This window comes from Euprymna scolopes, chromosome 33 (genome assembly GCF_053919585.1).
Source record: "Euprymna scolopes isolate OS-2025 chromosome 33, ASM5391958v1, whole genome shotgun sequence".
NCBI classification, from domain to species: Eukaryota; Metazoa; Mollusca; class Cephalopoda; order Sepiida; family Sepiolidae; genus Euprymna; species Euprymna scolopes.
This window is the reverse complement of record NC_136514.1, coordinates 35,879,115-35,897,859: the sequence shown is the minus strand read 5'-3', so window position 1 is coordinate 35,897,859 and position 18,745 is coordinate 35,879,115. Positions and strand designations below refer to the sequence as shown.

The window sequence follows — 18,745 nt, the reverse complement described above, 5'->3', positions numbered from 1 at the left end:
ACAAACATATATATATATATACAAACAAAATACAAACATATACATATATAAACAAAATACAAACCTATGTATGCATATATATATATATATATAAACAAAATACAAGCATATATATATAAACAAAATACTAGCATATATATACATATATATATAAACAAAATACAAACATATATACGTACATATATATGTATAAACAAAATACAAACATTTATATATATAAACAAAATACAAACATATATATGCACACATATATATATATAAACAAAATACAAGAATATATATGTATATATATATATAAATAAAATACAAACATATATATATATATATAAACAAAATACAAACATATATATATATAAACAAAATACAAACATATATATGTATATATATATACAAACAAAATACTAGCATATATATATATATACATATATACAAACAAAATACAAACATATATACATACATATCTATATAAACAAAATACAAACATATATATATACATATATATAAACAAAATACAAACATATATATGTATATATATATAAACAAAATACAAACATATATATGTATATATATAAACAAAATACAAACATATATATGTACATATATATATATATAAACAAAATACAAACATATATATAAATAAAATACAAACATATATATATATAAACAAAATACAAACATATATATGTATATATATAAACAAAATACAAGCATATATATATAAAGAAATACAAGCATATATATATACATATATATATATAAACAAAATACAAACATATATACATACATATATATATAAACAAAATACAAACATATACAGTTGTGCCCGATATTATTCATACCCCCCCTTGAAAATTGAGTTTATTAGGTGTAACTTTGTTAGAATTTATTGTTTACGTCCATATTGATACATATTCTTAATAAACCTCTTCTGATCATTTTCGTCATTTTAAAATCTCGGGATACTTGTAATAAAAGAAATATACAGCTATTTATAAAATCTGCAATGTTCAAAAATAATCATACCTCCTTATTTTTTCAGTATTAATCGAGTTTCTGACTGTTTGTTTCCTGTTTGATTCTTATTTTGAATGCTTTTATACAACCTTTGATTAATTTCATTTCGTTTTTTGCATTTTTCAGAAATTAAAATGATATCAACTGAAAACCAATAAAAGAATAAAAATTATTAGAATGGGGAAGAAAAAAGAGCTTAGTAATGATCTTAGGACTAAAATTGCGAATTCACATAAGGATAGTTTAGGTTAAAAGTCAATTTCCAAGAAATTTGAGGTCCCTACAGCAACAGTACATAGCATCATCAAAAAATTCCAGAGCCACCACACAACAAACAACTTGATTAGTAGAGGAAGGAAAAGGAAACTGTCTGCTAGAGCCACCAGGAATATTGTAAGAAGTGTTAATGCAAATCCAACCACCACTACTAAGGACATTTTAGAAAATCTGGAGTCTTCTGGCATAAAAATACCAAGGCAAACATTGCAAAGGACTCTGCATGAAAATGGTCTGAAAGGAAGAAGACCAAGAAGGACTCCATTGCACACCGGAAAACACCTTGCAACACGTCTAAAGTTTACTAGGAACCATGTGAATTCTCCAGAGTCCGTTTTCTCAAGTATTTTGTGGACTCACGAAACAAAAATTGAATTGTTTGGCCATATGGATGCTTCTTACGTTTGGAGGAAGAAAGGAGAAGCTTACAACCCAAAGAACACCATACCCACGGTGAAACATGGTGGTGGTAGCCTAATGTTTTGGGGCTCCTTTTCGGCTAGTGGTCCAGGTAGTTTGGTCAAGATAGATGGAACCATGAAGAAGGAGCAATATTTGGAGATACTCCAGAAAAACATTAGACAGGATGCGGAGAAGCTCCATTTAGGACCAAACTGGGTCCTTCAACAGGATAATGATCCAAAACATACTGCCAAAATAGTCAAGAAATGGTTTGAGGATAATCAAATTAATGTTTTGGAATGGCCTAGCCAGAGTCCCGACCTGAACCCTATCGAAAACCTCTGGCACATATTGAAAACTGAGGTTAAAAAGCGGAAACCTAGAAATTTGAGGGATTTGGAGAACTACTGCATTGAAGAATGGTCAAAAATCAGTGTTGATGCTTGTAAAAACCTTGTTGATAAATATCCCAAACGGTTACAGGCAGTTATTAAGAATAAAGGGCATGCTATTGACTATTAGTAAGAGAGGTATGAATAATTTTGAACTAGTGCCATTATTGTTTTTCTTTGTATAATGTTTCAAACTTGCATAATTTATTTATTTGTTGAGTTTAAATTAAATGCTTATGCTTGATTTATTGTTTGAAATCCCTTTAATATTGTCTACCTTCTGGTTTGAGCAATAATCTTATAGAAATCTCAAAGATCCGAGGGGTATGAATAATATCGGGCACAAGTGTATATACATATATATATATATATATAAACAAAATACAGATATATATATGTATAAAATATATATATAAATATATATATATATATATATATAAACAAAATACAAACATATATATATATATATATATATATATATATATATATATAAACAAAGATAGCTGTCGGAACAAACACACGATGTTGAGTCTTCAAGGAGTTTTTGATTCTTCTTGCAGCATCATATTGCAATACATTTTTTCTAATTAACCAAAAAATGTATAATTCTTCTGAAGCGTAATACGCACAAAAAAAGCCAGTATTGACACAATAATAACTGTTTGTTTCTGCATAACGAAACGGGTCTGTAAAAATGTACCGAAATGCGTGGTGCTAGTGTAGATTGCTGATTTTTTAAACCAATGTATTTCAGGTAAAAAGATTATTACGTCATTTTGTGTCATGTCGAAATTAGTAAACATTTCAAAATTTACGAAAAATGTTCCAGTAAAAAAGTAATTAAAAGTAAAAATAGAATTTATTCAATTAGCGAGTTTTATTGTATATTTCTTTGTAGAAGAGTTGTGCGACCAATTCAGTATAAAAAAACCAGGGAAATAACCCTTTACTTAAATTTACTTAAATTAATGGTCAGCAATTTTAAAACACAATTTTAAAGAACATAATTGTGAAAACATTTTTTTGTTAAAAATACACCTAGCACACTTTTACGTAATATTTCACCTGAAATGCGTTGGTTTAAAAGATGACCAATCTACACAAGTAGCACGCGCGTCGACGTCTCGTACATACGCAGCTAAACTGAACAGACATCCGACATATCGTGTAGTTTTGAGTGTTGATAAATGTATTTCTTCGTTTCAGACTTGAATATTCATGATGAAGCACCTTTTCCTTATTGCGCTGTGCGTTGTGGCCGCCAATGCTATTGTATGCCCGGAGGATGCTTGCTCTCTAATGAAATGCAAAGCCGTGACTGCTTGCAACGGTCGCGTCACGAAAGGAATCTGTGGATGCTGCGACGTCTGCATCGTTTCGCTCCGTAAGTTTATTTCTATCTTCACTTGATTCGGACAGACACGACCCCCTTCCCTCCCTAAATATGTGTGTTACAGAAGATTAGAATTTTTTTTTTTAAATGGAAGACAAGACTGAGGACTGTATTATCACAGTTTTACATACAGCGCGCGAGACGCCATTTCCGGGGAAGGCAACTATTAATAGAGGCTGAAGAGAGTCCGACATAGGCGATTAAGTAGATGTCCTTTTTGTTTGGATTTGAAACCGACGGTATCAACGTTTGGGTATTTAGCAGAAAAGACTACAAACGACTATATATATATATATATATTTGCAAATGAGCCAGGTAGGATAAAATTAAGTTTTATTGACTACAGTAACATTTATTTCTTGTATATTTTTATTTTTTTTTGTTGTGTGTTGGCTTCTCTCTTATATATATATATATATATATATATATATATATATATATATATATATATATATATATATATATAAATGTTTCATGCTTTTTAAATTAAAAAAAAATTCTAAAAACAATCTATAAATGTTTCATGTTTTTTAAATTATATTTTGCTTTATTTTTATATAATATTACCGTAAAAAACACAAATACTTCTAAAAACAATCTATAAATGTTTCATGTTTTTTAAACTGAAAAAAAAAATCTAAAAACAATCTATAAATGTTTCATGTTTTTTAATTAAAAATAAAATTCTAAAAACAATCTATAAATGTTTCATGTTTTTTAAATTCTAAAAAAATTCTAAAAACAATCTATAAATGGTTCATGTTTTTTAAATTAAAAAATTCTAAAAACAATCTATAAATGTTTCATGTTTTTTTAATTATATTTTGCTTTATTTTTATATAATCTTACCGTAAAAAACACAAATTCTTCTAAAAACAATCTATAAATGTTTCATGTTTTTTAAATTAAAAAAAAATTCTAAAAACAATCTATAAATGTTTCATGTTTTTTTAAATTATATTTTGCTTTATTTTTATATAATCTTACCGTAAAAAACACAAATACTTCTAAAAACAATCTATAAATGTTTCATGTTTTTTAAATTAAAAAAAAATGTCTAAAACCAATCTATAAATGTTTCATGTTTTTATAATTATTATTATTTTATTTTCAATTATGAATCACTCATTGAAAAAAAAACATTATATTAATACATTAAAATTATATTTTGATACATTTTTTATACAATAAATGTTTCGATTTTCATATATTTTCGTGTTATTTATTTCGTTATTATATATTTTTCGCATAATCGTAAACACGTGTTTATATTTGAGGTTCATATAATGGCCGCTAGATGGCAGTTCTCTTTTTATAGGTACGGGCAAAATGAATGCCGATGCTCAAAATGTATAAACATTTTGACCTTCCCTTTACTTAAAAATTCACCAAAAATCAGGAAATTAACCAATTTTAATGAAATTTTCAGTATTTTTCAAATAATAATCGCGGAATATAATGAACTAATTATTTTTTATTTAAATCTTAGTGGAAATGTATTATTTTGTTTAAACAAAAAATACTTTTACTAAAGTTATGGTTTTCAGTAGTAAATAAAAAACGCAAGAATTTATTTTTGCCTTTTTTATATATAAATAAAGCATCTTAATTTGTAACAATAAAAATAAAATAAAATAATTTTTATAGGAACATTACGAACAAAGCCCCTAAATCCGTATTAATGAATTTTATATAACTCGAAGAAAAATGAATTTATCGAACTACCAATATTACCATTGAATTAAGCATTGCTTATTTAATATTTTCACACAAAAAAATTATAATTGCAAAAAATATTTCTACTTATTTTTTTTTAAATTACGGGGTTCGCATAATTTTTATAAGCAAGATTTTAATAATTTCCTTGCTTGCAAGAATGTGAAACTTTTAGCGTAACATATTTTTTATATAATATTGAACAATAATTAAGAAAAAAAATTTAAAAACAGGAAGACAGAAAAATAATTAAATTAGAAAATGCAAAAATTAATATAAATGTTCAGAAAAACAATGTACGGATGCGCGACTGGGGAAAAACAAAGAACTTCCTCCCTTTTAATTACATGACGTCATTTTCACAGTCTTTCGACTGCTTGAAATTTTGGCCCTTCGTAATTTTCGTGTTTACAAAATTTTAGTTTGTTGCGTTTTGCGAACGCCAGAATCACTCGGTTTTGGGCTAATTAATTTATGTTTGGTACAAACAAGGTTTTTTTTTATTTATTTAATTCGATATCTTAGGACTTTACTAATTATCTTTGAAATAGGCTCAGAAAACTAATATTTTTCTTTTAAAGTATTTTTTACAATGAATTTATTTAACTTCAAAATTTAGCTGTATTGGGTAGCACGCCGTGAAAACATTTTCATAACATTTTTTTTCACGGGTACAAATATTTTTTTCCTTTTGGAAATTAAGTTCAGTCCTTAATCTTTCAAATACAATCAAAAAGTAGTCGGAAACTTACAAAAAAATTATGATGAATTGGCTTTCAAAAGTAAGTCCCACATTTTTGTCCGCCCATTTTTGCCCGTACCTATCTTTTTAAGAACAGGGTCGATAACTCGTCTCTGATGCTAATATGTAATTGTCATACAGAAGTGCCTAGAAGGACTTTTCTTTCATTGAACGAGGACAGAAAACAATAAGAAAAGCAACCCCCCAAAGACCCCCCCCCAAAAAAAACAAACAAAAAACAAGGTGCTTGTTAAGGTGCATGTTATAATCGACAGATCGAAAATTTCAAATATATCGTTGTAAGCAAAAATAATATTACCTTATTGTCATCTCAAAAAATGTTATATATAAAAAAAATTACGATACGGTAGGACAACTGCTATTGTTTTTTTGTTTTTTTTCAGAAATAAGTCTATTGCTACCGGCAAAACATTACGGCAGCCATTAAGGAATGGGAGAAGCTGGTTGGTTGGTTGGTTGGTTGTTTTTGTTTTACGGCATATCAACCCTTTTCGGGTTATTTAATGCCGAATCCAAAGATTTTGAAGAAAATTTTTTAATAGAATATATTTGTTGTTTTCACGTCGGTTTCTATTTAACCCATAGTTGGAACCCTAACAGGTACTACCACTCCGGGTCAGAGTGGACCTGGGAGCAATGGTAATTAAAGGGTGGCTCCACATTCCCCAAAGCCCACAAGCTGGAGCCTTACCACTGGATATAGTTTAAGGTCATATCCAGGACCCCGATTGAGGGACTTTTACCCTCTGCAGGGGGGCAGTCGGTGTATTCTAATGCCCCACCGACAGGGCCGGGGAGAAGCTGGAGGAAAGGGAAATAAGCCAAGTCAGTTTAGGCGGAACGGGAGAGAAGGCAGTTTAGCACACTTCAACGTATTTACATCCATTTTCTGCAATAGGAACTTTGCAACTCTCTGTAATTGGAACTCTGAAAAAAACAAAAACAAAAAAAACAAACTGGTAAACTGTCTGGGCCTTAACTGACTTGGTTTATTTACCTTTCTGCCTAAACTAACGGCTTATCTCCCTTTCCGCCAGTCTGTCCCATTCTTAATGGCTGCCGTAATGTTTCACAGTAGAAATAGACTTAATTTTACAAAAAAACAAACAACAACAACAACAACAACAACAACAACAACAACAACAACAACAACAACAACAACCCCAAAAAACAACAAAAAACAAAACAACAAAAAACAAAACAAAAAACAAAACAAAATAAAACACAACAGCAGTTGTCCTACTCGATGAATTATTGTAAGTTTTGGATATATTACTTTTTTTTCGAGATGACAATAAGATAAGTAATATTATTTTTGCTTAAAAGACATATTTAAAAATCTGATCTGTCGACAATAGCCTTACAAATACCAAAAACAGATACTACCTTTTTTTTCTAGGCAGAAGGTAAACATTTCTTTCATGTTTCTTTCATATATTAGCAAATTTCTTGAGGTAGACAAAGAAATGAATTGTGCCTAAAACTTTAAACCTTGTTAACATGCCTAAACAAAATATGAGAACAGTAGTCCGAAGAATCCAAATAATATGAATAATCAATCGTCATCTAAAAAAGTTCAGAAACGTAAAATCAGCTTCTAATCATATACTTCACTTTGCAACTGTTAATCTAATGTATTTATTTTCGTAGTATTTGGATTCATCGCACTACTGTTCTCCGATTGAGTGTCATTTGCATAACGTTTCGGTCGATGTAACCGCCGACCTTCTTCAGGTGTCTCTTGTCGAACTCGGAAATGTTTCTGCCGAACTCGGAAATTTCCAACAGAACCCTTTATTTACTTCACGGGGGTAATATGCTCTCGTTCCTAACTGGATAGAGGTTCTAAATAATTCGCAACTATATTTTTCGGTCGCCCACACTGAGAATTGAACCTTCAACCTTCAGGAGAATATCACTTTAACAATTGATTTTTCCAAGTACCCTAACTATTGCGCCACCGGTCCTTGCGGACAAATTCTAGAGTTTGACAGAAACATTCCCGGATTTGACAAGATACCCCTGAAGAAGGCTAGAGGTTACATCGACCGAAACATTGTTAAAATGGCACTCAAGATGAGAATAGTAGTCCGAAGAATCCAAATAATGTGAATAATCAATCCTCATCTAAAAAAAAAAAAATCAGAAATGCATTTATTTTGTTTTATTTTCCTCGAACAGGTGAAGGAGAGAGATGCCACGCCTACCCGTTCATGGGAGTGCCCATTCTTTCCGAGTGTGGATTTAACCTTGTCTGCAGCAAACACACCGGCACTTGCATCAGTGAGTAGCTAACGATTTGTTCTTATCTAATCTATATAGCGTGCAGGTTATTTATTTTGTGTGTCACGCTTACATCTGAATGACTGTCGTTTGATTGTGATGGACTTCCATTTCTTGTAAAAAATAATTTTACCAAGAATTCTTCATAAGTTTTTGGTTTCGGTTTCGATTATAGCTGATGGCACTGAAGTCATTTATTTTTTATAAATAATTTTACCAAGAATTCTTCATAAGTTTTAGTTTCAGTTTCAATTATAACTGATGACACGCCAGTAATCTATTTTTTTTTTAATAAATGATTTTATCAAGAATTCTTTATAAGTTTTGGTTTCAGTTTCAATTATAGTTGAAGGAACTCAAGTTATATATATATATATATATATATATATATATATATATATATATATATATATATATATATATATACACATATATTTTTTCATAAGTTTTGGTTTCGGTTTCGATTCAAACTGAGGCATCCAAGTCATATGGATATATATTTTTTTATTTTTGAAATAGCAACTTTATAATATATAAAAATCGATAGAACATTAACCCTATAATAATATATACGAAATCTGCAAAAATTAAAATATCATATTTAAGCATACTTTACGACCAGGCTACGCCAGGCGTCCCTACTAGCTTAGATAAATGCTTTTACAGTTTTAACAAAAACAATAATATCAGAGCGTCTCCATTTACGTTTAACATCAACAGAATGCCAACATCAATATATTACATATGAATGAGTCTCCTGTGGATACTCTCTTGTTATTTTACATATGAACAATTTATAGAAAGCTATAAAGCTGCAAAGGTAGACTCCCTCTATCGAGCTAGAACACTACTCACATCCGAGAGTATCCTGTACCTCTACAAGACCACCAGTCGCCCATGCATGGAGTATTGTTGTCACATCTAGGCTGGCGCATCTACCACTAGCTTCTCCCTCTTGGATGGGGTCCAAAAAAGAGTTTTCAATCTAACAGGTCCCACTTTGTCAACTTAGCTGCGACCCCGGTCTCATCGCTGCAGTATTGCATCTCTGCCTGTTTTACAAATATTTTAACGGAATGTGCTTGGATGAATTCGTTGCACTTGTGCCTCTTGCCATACACATCCCTAATAAACCCGCTTAGCAACAAAATCTCACCCCTTCATTGTTGAGGTTCCTAAATGCCAGAAAGTTTTCTACTCTAATCGTTTCTTCCCTCGAACAGCTAGACTTTGGAATTCCCTTCCTGCTACCTACTTTCCTGGCTGTACTGGTATGCAGAAGTTTAAATGTAACGTAAACCAACATCTTGTTAATCTTCCCTAGGCATGGTCCCAAATAGTAACCCCTTACGTCCAAGTGGCGATATACCTTGTTAGGGGTGAACGCGAGTAAAAAAAAAAAAAATAATAAAAAAGAAATAGTATACCGCCTAGTTAGAACCGAAAACAAGATGGAGGTGAAAGTGAAGAAAAATCTTGTTTTCTTTTGTTTTGTTTAAATTGCATTGTTATGAAGACTGGACCTATGCAATTATGAGCTAAAGGTTACATCTCTTTCTTGCAGATATTGACGGCGTGAGACTCTAAGAAAGAAACCACTCTCATGGATGTGCGTCAGAAGCAGAGATGCATCATAGAATTTCTCCATGCAAAAAAATTAAACCGATCAACATTCACCAGCATTTGTTGAACGTTTACGAAGCCGACGCAATTGATGTCAGCACACTTAGGAGATGGGTTCATCGATTTCAGGGTAGTGACAGAGATCTGGGTAGCAAAGTGTGCTACAGACTTTTACGACTGAGACTAGTAGTGACTACGTAAAAAAAAAAAAAATGAATAAATTCTGGAGCACAAAAGGTTGCTGGTTTTAATGGTCCCACTCCCGTCTTCATAGCCCTACTTAGTTTTTGAGTTAAAAAATAGGAGGCCTTACTTCTAGAACGATTTGTGGTTATATATATATTTTTGTGGAAATATGATTTTTTCAATTATATTTCACTTATTATAGATATAAATCCTTAATTTAATAAGCTCAATGTGATTACAGAGCATATAACAAATAAATGACAAAAGTTCATATTTCAAATTTCACAATGTTAACCATCTTACAATTTATTCCAATTTATTTTACTCAAAATAGTCCGAAAAGCTGTCGAGACAGCTCGTGATATCAATGATGCGTTTGGCCCAGGAACTACTAACGAACGTGTGGCACAATGGTGGTTCAAAAAAATTTGCAATGGTGATGAGAGCCTCGGAGATGAAGACGATCGCGGCCGGCCGACTGCGGTTGATAATGAACATTTTGAAGCCTTAATTGATAATTTGATCCTCGCAAAACCACACTGAAGAAGTTGCTGTTTAACTCGACAGTCGTTCGGGATTTAAAGCATATAGGGAAGTCAAAAAGGTTGGATAAATGAGTGCCACATGAATTGAACGATAAAAAAAAAAAAAAAAAAAATTTAAATCGTCGTTTTTAGGTGTCTTTTATTCTCCTTCTACGCAACAAAAATGACCCATGTCTCAAGCAGATTGTGACTGTGATGAGAAGTGGATTCTTAATGACAAGTGGCGATGTTCAGTACAGTGGTTGGATGCCGGAGAAGCTCCACAACACTTCCAAAGCGAAATTGCAGCAAAAAAAGGTTACGGTGGCTGTTTGGTGGTCTGCGACTGATCTCATCCATGACAGCTTGTTGAATCCGGGCGAAACGATTATGGAGAAGTACTGCCGACAAATTAACGAAACGCACCAGAAGCTCCGACATATGTGTCCGAGATTAATCAATATGAAGGGACCAATTCTCCCTCATTACAACGCTCGCCCACATGTTGCTCAACTGACCCTTTCTTTTTTATTCGTTTAAACACATTCAATTTCTCTTCATGTGTTTGATTTATTTCAAATTATTATGTATAAAAATACTTTATTTTCAATATTAATTATTTCTGTAAAAATGTTTCTTTAAATAAACACGTTTTTATAAAACTTATATGAATAAACATATTCATTAAGTAATAAATCAGTTCAGGGATATTCTTATTTATTATATCTAAATAAATATAAAATTTATTATATCTAAATAAATATTTTACTTTCAGTAATATTTCTATAAAAATCAGTTTGATCTACATTTTCGGCGGGATCTTTTATTTAAGTAACACCGTTTACTTCCAACATGTTTAAAAACCGGAAGTCGTTTGGATCGGTAAATATGCTATTTCATCAAATAATCTCTATATGAATAAACTGGAGACGATTTTTCCTCGATGACTTTTGACATTATAGGATAAAAAGAAAACACTGCCTATGCACAACTTATACGTTCACTACTTAAAGCGTGCTCCTAGCCAACAATACACACATTTCGTCACTGTTTAATAATAATAATGATATATATATATATATATATATATATATATATATATATATATATATATATATATATATGTATATATATATATTTAGTAGACATGGTAATTAATAAAAACTGAAGAAAGTGCTCAATACTGTTGTAGAGCAAATATGCGTTTTATTTTTATTACCGTATCTTTCGGTTAAGTTACATTATTGTTTCAGCTACCTGGCCGTTTTTTGGCCGTCTGTAGCTTCCTCAGACTTTTACAGAAATGTTCGTTGTTAGTATATATATATATATATATATATATATATATATATATATAAACGTGGACGTGTCTGTGTGTGTGTCTGTGTGAATGTCTGTGTGTGTATATTTTCCAACGCAATAACTCTGTCAATTTTCAGTCTACAGACTCGAAATTTGATACACAGGGTACCGAGATTTGGGAAAATCTTTGTAATTCGTATTCGGCCAGAAATTTGTCTGTTAAGGGGTCAAAGTTCAACGATTTGACCTTTGAGAACTCTACCAAACTCCTTCGATCATTTTGGGTCTAAACTCTTGAAATTTTAGATATAGGTTCCTTGGGCATGGATCTAACTTAATAACTTGACATGAGCCCAAAACAATAAATGTTAAGGGGTCATAATATGGGTCAAAGTTAAAAAAAATTGACCGCTTTTTTTTTTTGCTCAACATACTCTTCCAAACACCCGGGCCATATATATATATAGCGGTGGAAACTAGGGATCTGATTGGCTAACTAAAGAATTAATAGAATGTGCGTATATAAAATACTCACTACTGTCGCGAAAAGAGAAGTAACAAATGAAACAGAGCATGAAAGCATGAAAGAAAGATAATTGGGGTGATTTTATTGAAAGCAGACGAGTGCCGTAAATTGTTATTACATATGTGATTAAGGGGCAAAAAATAAGACTGAAATTAAACAAAGAACAAGTGAATTTATTAGAAGCCTGGAAAAATCATGGATTACAATAGAAAAATGCGAGCATGAAAAGTAATATGGTTAAGCTTAAACATGGAAAAGTAAAAGACTAGTTGTTAAAACTGGAAAAGAAATGGACAAGATATTCTAGTAAAAAATTAATAAATTTATAACTTAAAATATTGCATCATTAAAAATTGATTATATGATGTTATAAATTGAATTAAAAAAATTTTTTACGGTGCAATATTTTAAGTTATAAATTTATTATATTTTTTACTAGAATATCTTATTCTTTTCTTTTCCAGTTTTAACAACTAGCCCTTTACTTTTCCATGTTTAAGCTCAACCATATTACTTTTCATGCTCGCATTTTTCTATTGCAATAATAATATGAATTGTTTTGCACTACAAAACAGGTGCTGTCAATAATCGTGCATGTCGATTTACTTAAAGCAATAAATGGTAAGATGGTCAACATCTTGAAATTTGGAACATAGACTTATGTCACTTGTTTGTTATATGCTCTGTAATTACATCGAGCTTCATAAATTAAAGGATTGGTATGAATAAAAGATGAAATATAATTGAAGAAACATATTTCAGCACGCACGCACGCACACACACACACACACACACACACACACACACACACACACACACACATACATATATATGCTACTTACTGGGTGAGATACTTGTTTCAATGCCATCGGTTTATCATGGATTTATCTTTATTTTTATTTTCATTTACTCGTTTTTTTTTTTCATTCATTATGTAAGTTTTCTTTTTCTTTTCTTTTTTTAATTAACCAACTAAAGAACCACTAACATTTTTCGCCGGAAGCTGCGAAGACAGAAGAGCTGAAGCCATGTCGCGAAGACTCCTCGGTACTTTCATCCCAAAATGCGAAGCTGACGGATCTTATTCCCCTGTCCAGTGCCATGGATCTGTGTAAGATTACATGCTTCTATTTTTATTTTATGGATCTGTGTAAGATTACATGCTTCTATTTTTATTTTATGGATCTGTGTAAGATTACATGCTTCTATTTTTATTTTATGGATCTGTGTAAGATTACATGCTTCTATTTTTATTTTATGGATCTGTGTAAGATTACATGCTTCTATTTTTATTTTATGGATCTGTGTAAGATTACATGCTTCTATTTTTCTTTTATGGATCTGTGTAAGATTACATGCTTCTATTTTTATTTTATGGATCTGTGTAAGATTACATGCTTCTATTTTTATTTTATGGATCTGTGTAAGATTACATGCTTCTATTTTTATTTTATGGATCTGTGTAAGATTACATGCTTCTATTTTTATTTTCTAGTTTTCGTACCGACATTTCATTACTGCTGATTCAAGTAAATATAACGAATAAAAGGCATAACAACATATTTATGACAGTTAAGCTACACAGAGGCGTCCGCATTTCATGCATGCTGAGGACTTAGCCTGAAGATTCCCTGTGGAGACAGAATGCAGAAGCCCCTGAGTTGCTTAACTGCCATAAATATATTTTTATACCTAACTATATCTATCCCCCCTCTCTCTCCCTTTATATATATATATATATATATATATATATATATATATATATATATAAGCCGTGATGAAGGCAACCTTTCTAGGAGAAACAAATCTCTGATTTAAAAAACCATAAAGCGGGAGACCAGTACCCGCATTAAGCTGGTCTGAAGTTTAACTTGTTGCTAGCTATCTTGCTCTTGCTTATTGCTAGATCTCAACATTTTGAACCGAGAGAGAGACTTAGCTGTCGTACAAAGCTAAGACTCTGTAACATCATCTTTGTATAGATACTCCCTCAGGCATTTGTCTATAAAAATGGTCCTTTGGCGATGGAAGTCATTTTTGGGCTTATGGACTTTAAGTGTCTGAGGGAGGGGCACTCGTCTGACAAGACGTTGCAATCATATATATATATAATATATATATATATATATATATATATATATATATATATATATATATATATATATAAGCATCCAAAACTAAGGGACAAAATTTTAAAACTTAATATTTGTTAGAAATAACAACTGTGAAAAGCTGAAATTTTGACAACTGATAGTCGTTATCATCCGCAATAACATACTAAAATTTGAATTATAAAATTTGAATCATTTGCAAAGGATTAAAAAGAATTATAACAATTATATATTTATTTTCAGAATAGGAACGTCCAAAAGTCTATTATTATGTTAATACCATCTCTTTTCGTGCATGTACTCTTCAGAAAAATTAGAAATTCTTAGCTTAGGTAGAACAAATGCATGACAATATGTTGCAGGAATAAAAAGTTCATAGAAGATTCAACATCGTGTGTTTGTTCTGGCAGCTCTTGACACATCCTGGTATTATACATAGCGAACAGCCTTCTTATACACTTTCATATTTGTTTATCAGCAATGCTTTAAGGAAACTACCTTTGTCTCTCTCTCTCTTTCTCTATCTCTCTCTCTCATATATATATATATATATATATATATATATATATATATATATATATATATAATATGGCTAAACTATTTTCTTCAGAACAGCCATTCGATTTTTGCATAAAAAATCGTTACAATATCAAGTTCACACTTCTTTCGGATTTAATATTGCCATATAATATGTGTAATATGAATTGTCATATAAAATATAAATTAATAAATAAATTAATATTGTGGTATAAAATTTGAAGTGCGAATAACGGTTCTATTCTTAACAACTTTTCTTCTTTCAGCTGCAAATGCGTGACACGTGAAGGTGACGAAATCAACGGTTTCTCCGCCCATATCGGAACCAAAATGTCGTGTAGTAAGTTACAAATTGCACTTTTTTTTTTTACATAGGAGGCACCACTTATCAAGGCCGAGAGGCCACTCGAGGATAAGGGTTAGAGTGTACAGTAGTCAATAGGACAATATCTTAGTAATCGTTAATTTGGTAAATTGGATTACTTTAGGGGAACGGTTCATCAAGAATTTATTTACGTTGGACTTGAAGACGACAATATTGTAGTCAGCTGGAGAGCAGACAAACGGAAGATAGTTCCACAGGTGTGCAGTTCTAAGAATTATTCTTTGTTATTGGAATCTACGTTTAGGTTTAGGCACAGATAAAGAGTGGGGAAAATTATTGATAGTGTTTTCAGATAGAGTGCTTTTCATGAGTTTTTGGCGAGTTGGGGAAACCATAGATTAGAGCCCAGACGATCATAAAAATAATGATAAAGCAGAGACAGGCTCACAACGTCTCTTCTGTGAGAAAGAGGTTGCAGGGAAGAGAAAAGGGCACCCCCTACGAGGCTACGAAGTCTATTTTGAACTCTATCAAGGCAGGATAAGATCTTTGTAGCAGTTCCTGTCCAGATGTGGCAACAATATTCCATTCTTGGATGTATCTGCCTCTTATATAGGTAGAGAATTGAATCAGCAGTGAGATATCTGCTGGATTTATAGAAGGATCCCACCATTTTCCCAGCGACCTTAGCAACGAATTTGATGTACGTGTTCCATTTCAGATCAGGAGTAAAGATCAAGCTTAGAAGCTTGTCAAAACATGGAGCCTCCCCAAGATGAGAACCATTCATTTCAATTGATGCCAGATGAGGAGCAGAGCGTTCATGATATAAAGATAGAAGTTTGGTTTTGTTGATTTTGAATTTACGTCATTTTTCAAATAGGTGGATCATCAATTTGCTTAAGGTAATGTCCGATGTAATCGCATATGTACCGCATAGCGTAAGGTCAATTGATGCATCTTAGTTTCAATGCATCAAAGAGGTTCAGTCCGTTAATCGGTTGATCTATTGCGCTAAAGTCTGAAATATCAGGTCGGTGTAAAAGTTTTAAACAATTGTAATTAATTTTATGCATATTGTTATAACTTAAACATACCACCAGGATTCATTAATAATTTTTCGGTGCAGTTTAAAAAACGAAGATAAAGAAAAATCTCTGCGATGTATGCCCCCGTTATGGAATGAATTTCTCATTTAAAAAAATCGCTTAATTTTATCAGGTAGTGTATTTTTTACAGAGAAAAATCAAATTTTAGTGAAACCCAATCACGACAACAGCCATCTTGGAAATTTAAGCTATGAGGAGGGGACGCAGGGGAGATTACTCCATCTAATTCTTGAAGTTTACGAAAATTTGACGATATTATTTTTGCAGTTTTGAATACTTTTAGGTATTCCTTTTGTCTTTCTGTTTTTTTAAAATTTTTTTAAATCGTTACAAAATTTATTAGTAATGTTATTAAAACTTCCTGTGTGCTTTGACAAAAATGGAATCATCTCCCCTGGCACACTCCTCTCGCTGAAATTTCCAAGATGGCTATTGTCGCAATCGTCTTTATTAAAATTTAATTTTTCTCTCTAAAACAACCCTACTTGATCAAATTAAGCGATCAAGCCGAGTTCAAAGATGTGAGGTGGCATGATATGGCCCGCTCTTGAAACCACACCAAAGACCATAGCAGTGCCCTCAAGCGTTGAACCGTCCGGATTTGCATTTTGAGAGTACCGGCAATGGTCCTATTATCATAACTTGAATCGGTAGAGAGCATGAGTTGTACAGAGGCGCATATCTAATCTCGCTCATTGAACATTGTGTCACTTTCAGACATAATAGAAGGCTCCCATCGCTCTTAGGATTTGTACACAACTGGCCAACTAGTAGATGGTTTGCAAAAAAAAAAAAAAAAAGGATCAAACGGAAATGGAATCATATCGTCTTTTCTATGGCAACAATTTTATCGTCCCACCCTGTGATTAAAAATACGGGCTAAGATCAAAGTGTAGTATCTGTTCTTCAGATGGTGCACTTCAATTTCTGGTTCTCTGTCAGTGGAGGAGAAATCCTTCACGACTGAGACAATTTTTATTTTTGTTCCTTTTCTCCACATTAAAAAAAACGACCCTGGTGTCTAACTCTGTCCTGTGGGGAGGCATTGTAAATAGGAATAATGGCCATTTTCTATTTTCCTTTGTCTTTTATAGATTGCGCACGTGACTTTGAGAATTATAGAAAATTGAACATCGTGGGCAAACTGTTCAGGTGCGAAACCAACGGCGACTACAAGAGACAACAATGCCTGGGAAGCGTGTGCTTCTGCGTGGATAAGTTTGGCAAACAGATCGGTAACTCCGGCGTTCACATCAGCCAAATGGACTCGCTCAACTGTTAAAGGTAAAGAAATAGATCGATTCCTATTTTCATTTATTATTTCTTTTGGTGTGTGTGTGTGTGTGTTTTTTGTTTGTTTTTGTTTGTTTGTTTGTTTGTTTGTTTGTGCGTGCGTGCGTGTGGAGGGGGGATAACTTGTTGAATCTACAAGATAATCAGATCATATTAACGTGTTTCCAATTTCTATTTACATAGAGTTAGACATATATATATATATATATACTATATATATATATACTATACTATATACTATATATACTATATATATATATATATATACTATATATATATACTATACTATATACTATATATACTATATATATATATACTATATATATACTATATATATATACTATATATAAATATATATATATATATATATATATATATATATATATATATACTAGCAAAAGTATCCGTCGTTGACTGGGTTCAAAAACAGCCTTCAGAAAACGGACTCTGATTTATGAAAGTATGATAGGTTATGAAAAGGAAGGGTTGTAAAGAGATAGCTTCGAATTCGGGGATATCAAAATCAAAGCAAAATATGATGAAAGTAAAAATAAAATAGATAAACCCCATAATTTATTATACCATACCTGTTCACACTGAAACACTTATCACAATATTCTGTGGATCTATATTAAATAACCTTGTTAAACTTTGTGACATATTTCCATTCTATGGAGGTCAGGCGCGAACGAACACACCATAATTTTATTATACCATATTTCTTCAAACTGAAACATAATTATCAAAGTATACTTACGCAGATAGATATGAAAAGTCTTTATTAAAGTTTGTGCCTATTTCCATTCTATGGAGGCCAGGTGCGAACGCAGACCCCACAATTTTATTATGCCATCCCTATTTAAGTTAAAACATACTTATCTAAGTATTATTATGTACATCTATATCAAAAACACTTGTAAACGTTTTTTTTTAATTCTTAATATTTTTATTTCCATACTTTGTGGACCAG

The 18,745-nt window shown here is 31.6% G+C and overlaps 1 protein-coding gene across 2 annotated transcripts in view; it reads left to right on the top strand.

Moving 5' to 3' along the window:
* The window catches only part of LOC145258189 (U24-ctenitoxin-Pn1a-like), a 112,981-nt gene that overhangs the window by 89,443 nt on the left and 4,793 nt on the right, over positions 1–18,745 (top strand). For both annotated transcript variants that reach the window (XM_080116077.1, XM_080116076.1), the window contains 5 exons: positions 3,291–3,468; positions 8,138–8,239; positions 13,379–13,511; positions 15,315–15,388; positions 17,577–17,766. In XM_080116077.1, coding sequence (XP_079972203.1) covers positions 3,303–3,468; positions 8,138–8,239; positions 13,379–13,511; positions 15,315–15,388; positions 17,577–17,764 — 663 coding nt within the window. In that variant the 5' untranslated portion in view covers positions 3,291–3,302 and the 3' untranslated portion in view covers positions 17,765–17,766. The remainder of the gene's footprint in view (positions 1–3,290; positions 3,469–8,137; positions 8,240–13,378; positions 13,512–15,314; positions 15,389–17,576; positions 17,767–18,745) is intronic.